Below are 6,893 nucleotides of genomic sequence, written 5' to 3'. Positions count from 1 at the left end.
GATTAAAACAAAATTTGTCGAAATCGGTCTACCTGGTCAAAAGTTCTGATGTAACATACATAAAAAAAAAAAAATAAAAAAAAAAAAAAAATACAGTCGAATTGAGAACCTCCTCCTTTTTTGGAAGTCGGTTAAAAAGAAATCTAAGATATGGATATATAGCCCGTTAGGGACTAGCCCGTTGGCGCAGTTTGAAGTGACCCTGTTTTCTGTTCCGTAGCTTGCGGGTTCGATTCCCGCCTGAGTCTGGGTGTGATATTTGTATTTACATAGATCGTATATACATATAGTATAGTATTATCTCTATGTATATTTATAAAATAAAAAAATTACCAATGTTGTTATACTTTACTATTAATATTCTGTGTATTTACCCTTGTGTTACACGGAAACTAATAATACCTATTACTGCTCCTTATAACACAAGCATTAAGTTGCTTACTTTAGGAACAGACGACCATGTGGGTATGTTAAAAAATATATAGCATATATGTTATAAATATATGCTCTTCTGAAGTTGAAATGTCTAAAAATGAAGAGAAAAAGAAAACACGTCACGTCTAATACCCCTAATTTTGTAAATTCAATCACCGATAGGTATACTAATCATAAGATATGCATATTTTTTGGAAAATTACAGAAGAATTTACTAAGTCTCTATACATATTATTAAAGGTACTTTAAAATAGAAAAAAATGACACAGAATTAAATCAACATAAAGTTTATTAAACATAATAATAAATCAACTAACATTAAACAATAATAATCAAACCACAAATGTAATAGTCACAAGAATAAAAATCAACAAAACAATTAAACGAGTATTAAAATGGATGGATATCAATTACTTTCTAGCTTTTCATTAATTCTCACACCCGCTCACGGATTCTAAGTGCGCGGAATTTTAATTCAGTCTATAGCGCTTTGGCAATCCATCTTTACACCACGTTACAACGAAATATTTCAAAGAAATTTTCTCAACTTTAGAATACATCTTACATTTTCTTATTTATCCAATATAATATATAAATCAGTCTATCTATTATTAATTACAATTGACTAAATTATGTTGCTAATGAGTATGTTGACTCAAATGAATTTTTAACTACGCAAGCAAGAAAAAGATATAAAGTGAAAATATACAAAACATTCTACTACGACTGACTATTTTTTTTTTTTAATATTTTGAATAGAACTACACATTTCAAGTAATTTAAATTATATTTGTAAATAAATAATTGATATTACACTGAGAATAATAGCACAGAACGTGGTCTAATTCAATACACAAGATTCATATGTTGGTATCATGTATTTGATGTTGATAAACGCGTCAGGTCCGCCGTAGCGCTCGAGGATTTGCAATGTATCTTCAATTAAATCCGCTACGTTTTCACCGCGTGTTGTTGTGTGGTCTATACCAGATCCCATATTACCTAAAAAAGAAATATGATTTGAATATACCTTTAAAATAATTACCTCATTTTTACCTGTATATTTAAAATTACTTTTCAGAGACAAATTTTAGAAATTGTCTAATATATGAAAAACGTAAAGAATGTGTTATTACAATTACAAAATGTAAATGTTACATACATAATTAAAATAATTAGAACATACAGCGTTGGACGTTTTAAAAAATAAAAAGGACATATAAAGAACTAATTTCGTTGAAAGCAACGGATTTCGTGGAAAAGCTTAAAAGTGTGTCATAAAATTAATAGTACATAGAATGCAAAAGTGGTTTTAAAACAGCGAGTGTTGTTAGTGATTTAGAAGATGGGAATGACTTGTAAACAGACGCAGGTACGTAATTTGCAAAACATTAGCTGGGTGGAACAAACGGAGCGCAAACGACGATGGCTGAAACCTCGGCCACAACTATTTGACAACGCGAGAAATGAGCAGGCGTGAAATACAACTAACTCGAGTCGAAGTTGACGCATTCTTGGCGAGGAATTTACTAATTTGTTTTGAATACGTACTTGTTTTCTATTAACCATTTTTTAAAATATTCTTTGAACTTTAAAAATTTAAACGTTTTGGTACGAAATATTGTTGAAATTAAGTCGTAGCATATTGTACATATTTTTATGAAATGTTGAAATTTTGGTTCCAAAAACAGTGAAAAACAACATAAGAATCATCAAAATGAATATAATTAGATATCTTATTTATTTTTAAGCCTTTGATCGTAAAATAAAAATTGTTTGATAATTCTCTTATATGCTTACTTGTCAGCAGCATCTTCGGTTTTTAAGGTTTAACATATATTATAAAGGTTGTATTCATAAAAAAAAAAACTACTTAGACGCTATTAATAGCTTTAGTATTTTTGTAAAAAAAAAATATCGTGTCACAGTTGTTTTACATTCATGATTCATTTCAATGCCGTCAATTTAGCGATACCGATACTATATTTACCCAACACGATATAAAAAAAAATCAAATTGTCATATAAGTCGATATAATTGGTTCATCTACGATAAACTTAAAAACACATAAAATTCATCCACTAACAACCAAATACGGACGTAACAAAAACAAAAAATAATAATAATAAAAACGCAAGCAACAGAATCAACGTAGCAGTCGCAAGCCAACAAAGCGAAGGTAACACGAGGTCGGAGCGCGCAGAATTCCTGTAACAATGCGGTCGGGTGTCAGGTCGCGGTGACGCTGTGAAGCCGTGACGCGCCCGAATTTCGTCGTCCCGACGACGAGTATAATAATTAATCTACTCGCCCCGACGACTCTATTAGACTGAAAACAATATCTGACGTTATGAACGCGTCAATTTGATACTTGTACCATGATTGATGGGTGCGTCGACCGTGTGCGTCGTCGTGTTGCTTGTGTAAATATAAATGATACATTAATACTATTACGGTTTCAATGGGCTAGCATCGTTACAGCTAAATTGTTACAGGTATTAATATTAATATATATGAAACATAACTATACTATTTTGAATTAAAAAAGAAAAAGAAAAATGGGAAATGCTTATTAATAATATCTTTTATATTCATACAAGATCGTCCTTTTACAAGATAAGGCAACTTGTGTATCTATAAGGTATCAGCCGACTGATACAGGTATAAATTTAAAATAATATCTATACTCTATACATATAAATAAAATTGGAGCGTCTGTTTGTGATATTAAAATAACCGGTTTTTACTAAATGCAATATGGGTGTGTACACGATACATATACCAAAATAACATTTTTTACAATTTTTGTCTGTCTGTCTGTCTGTTTATTCCGGCTAATTTCTGAAACCGCTAGACCAATTTTGACGGGACTTTCACTGGAAGATAGCTGATGTTGTTAGGAGTAACTTAAGCTATTTTTATTTTAGAAATTTATTTATTTTATAACTCTGCGAATTGAACAACAACTTTTTTGTTAAATCCTATTCGAACGAAATCGCGGGCATAGCTAGTTTTGTAAATAAATCTATATATACCTACACCCAGATTTATACGAATCAGACTTGCAACCAGCTTCCAAATATCAATAAACTAAATCCATAATATAATACATATTTCAAAATTCCATGTAAAATATACAGATGTCTGCATATTTTAATGCAGACATCTCAAAAATTAAGAATCTCACGAATCTCAAAAATTTAAATGTGCACACTTACCTCGCTTTTCATTTCGAAACAGATGAAATTATAACAATACTAACGATTCCTGTCCTTGAAGAGGTTGAGAGTGGGTAATATCTGCCTGTAGTAGGGGACGAGCGCCTCGCCGACCCTGTCGCACCCCGTCACGAGCATTTGTATGCACTTGAGAGCATGGCAGAGAACCGTGGGTCGCTTTGTTGCGAGCGCGTCTGAACAAATACGGTTATTGTTAATGGAAATACCTCGTGTAAATTTTTATATATCATTTTATATTTTATTTGAGAATTGCACATTTTTATTGAATGTATGCATTTAAATACTATGTTATTTATTACTAATTACGTCTTACGATTTAACGATTCGTCATTGTTGATGGCGACAAAATATCAGGATAAAGTATATTATATAGATAAGCCCATATGTAAATCTAGATTTATAGATATCTACGTACCAAGGTTTATTACAATCAGTCACATTTCGCGTGAAATAGTAACAAACATCCATCCATCCTCACAAATTTTCGCACTTACACTATGAGTAGGATAAACTGTTAAATTTGGTGTTACAACACCGTAATTATCCCCCCCCTCCCCCTTATAACTTAAGTGTATAAAAAATAGATGTTGGCCGATTCTCAGACCCACCCGATATGCACGCAAAATGTCATAAAAATAGGTCCAGCCATTTCGGAGGAGTATTGTAACTAACATTGTGACACGAGAATTTTATAGATAAGGTTAGGTTATATTATTATTTTTTCATTATATATATCATTTCAGTCAATTGCCTCATCGCCCGCGAAATACCTATCTAAGACAAAAGCAGAACGTAATCAAATACCGAGCGATCACTTTACGCATTTAATCTGGAAATTAGAAGCTGTTTGATTATTTTTCGCTTCGCGTTGTTCCACCTAAATAAGGAATATCGTGTTGCTTGTCTGACATAGTGATCTCTCAGGGTGCTCAGTGAATTCACAAAAATTTAATATCTCCTATTTCAATACGGGCTTTATTTTGCGTTGTTATTGGATGATATGGATCATTAATGAATTTAAAATGTTTGGACAATACATAACCATGTTTACCGTAATACTTGTTTGTCGAACTTGTCTATGCTTAGTAATTAGTAATTTGATAGTGTTTTGATAACACAATATTTACTCTCTATTAATGTAGAGGTATTAAATAAAATAACAATAAAATTGTGTTTTGTAAAAAAATTATCAAATTACTAACAGATTTTGATAGTGAAAAACTAATAATAAAGCTCCTCAACTATTCACACACACTGTTAGAAATAATCTGGGCTACAAAATATGTTTTTTGAATTTATATCATTAATAAATGTCTACTAATTTCTGGGACATCAATATTAGTGTCAACAAGTAATATTTTAAATTTACCAATTTTGACTCCATACTATGGTTGTTTATCAATGTATGATTTATTTATAATACTTACTTTTGATTGGTATTATTAGTTGAGGAACAACGGGCAGAATCTTGTAGGATCCTTTTGTAACGAGATCATGTATTCCATGCTCCACTATGAAGTTAAAAGGATATGTGCCTTCCGCTAGACCATCGAAGAACATTGGCAAATAATGGTGAAAATCTAACTTCTCTATCGGCACCTGTATCAAACAATTTTATTATTTACGCTAAAAAGTCGTCTTAAAAGAATTTTAGGCTGCAACAAAAATGTGACTTATTTATAACAAAAAATAGTATTTACCATAAATCAGAAATCTTTATCTCTATAAACAGTTTAATTGTCCATACAGTATCAATACCCTAAAAATTCTATCCTCGAAACCACTTTATTCGAAAGCAATAAATCGACGTCGCTTTCTATAACATTAAAACGAATCAGATACACGTGAACAGTTGTTACCTTCCAAGCGAGCCGTTTTCCGCTAGAGGTGAACTCAATAGAGACAGGGAACTCCCCTCTTTGATAGCATCTCCTGAACATTGTCGGCTTCGGTGGCAAAGGGTCGAACACGCCGCACTTCGGGGGAGGCAGGACTTTTGTGTTCTTCTGCATCGCCTGTATCGTGAATGCCGGGACGATCCTGCATTTTTTCGTCTTATATGGATAGTTCGGACTGGGCTTCTTCAAAGACGCACGGAAATCTTTCCCGCATATATCCGGAGCGCACGGCGGTAGCAAAACCATCTCGATGCTAGTACAAAAACATCGTACAACGGAAGGGAGTAAATAATCAGATAATATCGATCTAAAATGTTGACACAAGTAATAAAATAAGAAAGTAAATTTGCTCGGCCGATCCTCGATTGTGATTGTTTATTTTGCAACATGATCGTTGCCTGGCAACCGGCCGCCTATCGATTGATTGCCGACAGCGCCGCCCCGCGGCACCCACTCGCGTTAGGACTCGAACAGACTGTATTAAGTCTCTATAGATTATTTAATTGAATTTATCTGGAATTCAGCTAGACTAAATTTCTTAGAACAATATTATGTCATACTAATTTTATTTGTTCCATTGAATAAACTTTGGAACTCCGATCGTATTTTGTAATTAACGAAACTTTAATATACATTGTTCGCAACGTACCTGCTATCCAAGCTGTTACACTAAAATATTTACATCGTAAATAAAGCCTTGTTAAAACTAGAGGTTGCATTACACTAAGTATTAATAGCGGAATAATATGCGACTATAAAACGAATTTATGTGTTATAAAATCGTAAAAATGTCAGCCAGTGAACTTGCGACCTTACGCTCGGACCACGCCGCGGAATTATATTAGCTATGGGGAATTTTATTACATTTTAATATAAGGTATCTCACAATATTCTGAGACGGGAAAGTGCTTCGAATTTTGATGGCTTCTCCACGTAGAACACGAGAACATTTTCTTTCATAAGTTTTTTTCATAGCCATCGAAAATTTTATGGACTCCGAATAAATTGGTACGATAGATTTTTTATTACTTGTCGAACTTTTGATGTCATTACAGAATGTTATCGGGTTCGAGTTTTTTAATATCATGTTTTTTTAATAATATTTGTTTTCGTAATAGAAGTTATATTATTATTTTACCTAATATGAAATTATAAATTAATATTTTTCTTTTATTGTACAATTATTTAGTAAGCGTTCTTAGAATAAATAAGAAACTGGGGTTAAATTAAATTAATCATCAAAAGAATGAAATGAAATGAAAAATTGTACAAACGATAGGTATTAGCGTCACACGCGGAAAGTACTGAAAAACGGTCAGCC

General features: G+C 32.4%; 1 protein-coding gene across 1 annotated transcript; it reads right to left on the bottom strand.

Moving 5' to 3' along the window:
• Positions 1-1,276: 1,276 nt before the first annotated feature.
• On the bottom strand, positions 1,277-5,818 carry LOC123655934 (parkin coregulated gene protein homolog). The gene is made up of 4 exons (XM_045591673.1): positions 5,534-5,818; positions 5,102-5,273; positions 3,698-3,847; positions 1,277-1,437 (listed from the first exon to the last, which is right to left on the bottom strand). Exons 1-4 carry the CDS (start codon positions 5,816-5,818, stop codon positions 1,277-1,279), a joined length of 768 nt encoding a protein of 255 aa, XP_045447629.1.
• Positions 5,819-6,893: the final 1,075 nt, after the last annotated feature.

Source organism: Melitaea cinxia, chromosome 8, assembly GCF_905220565.1.
Source record: "Melitaea cinxia chromosome 8, ilMelCinx1.1, whole genome shotgun sequence".
NCBI classification, from domain to species: domain Eukaryota; kingdom Metazoa; phylum Arthropoda; class Insecta; order Lepidoptera; family Nymphalidae; genus Melitaea; species Melitaea cinxia.
The sequence above is the reverse complement of the archived record's forward strand: the minus strand, read 5'-3'. Positions and strand labels throughout refer to the sequence as shown.

Excerpts from the sequence above, each read along its gene's own strand:
- LOC123655934 (XM_045591673.1), bottom strand. The coding sequence starts at position 5,818 with ATGGTTTTGCTACCGCCGTGCGCTCCGGATATATGCGGGAAAGATTTC. Across the intron at positions 5,274-5,533 it reads GAAAACGGCTCGCTTGGAAG|GTGCCGATAGAGAAGTTAGA; the intron begins GTAACAACTGTT and ends TGTTTGATACAG. Across the intron at positions 1,438-3,697 it reads CCTCTTCAAGGACAGGAATC|GTAATATGGGATCTGGTATA; the intron begins GTTAGTATTGTT and ends TTTCTTTTTTAG.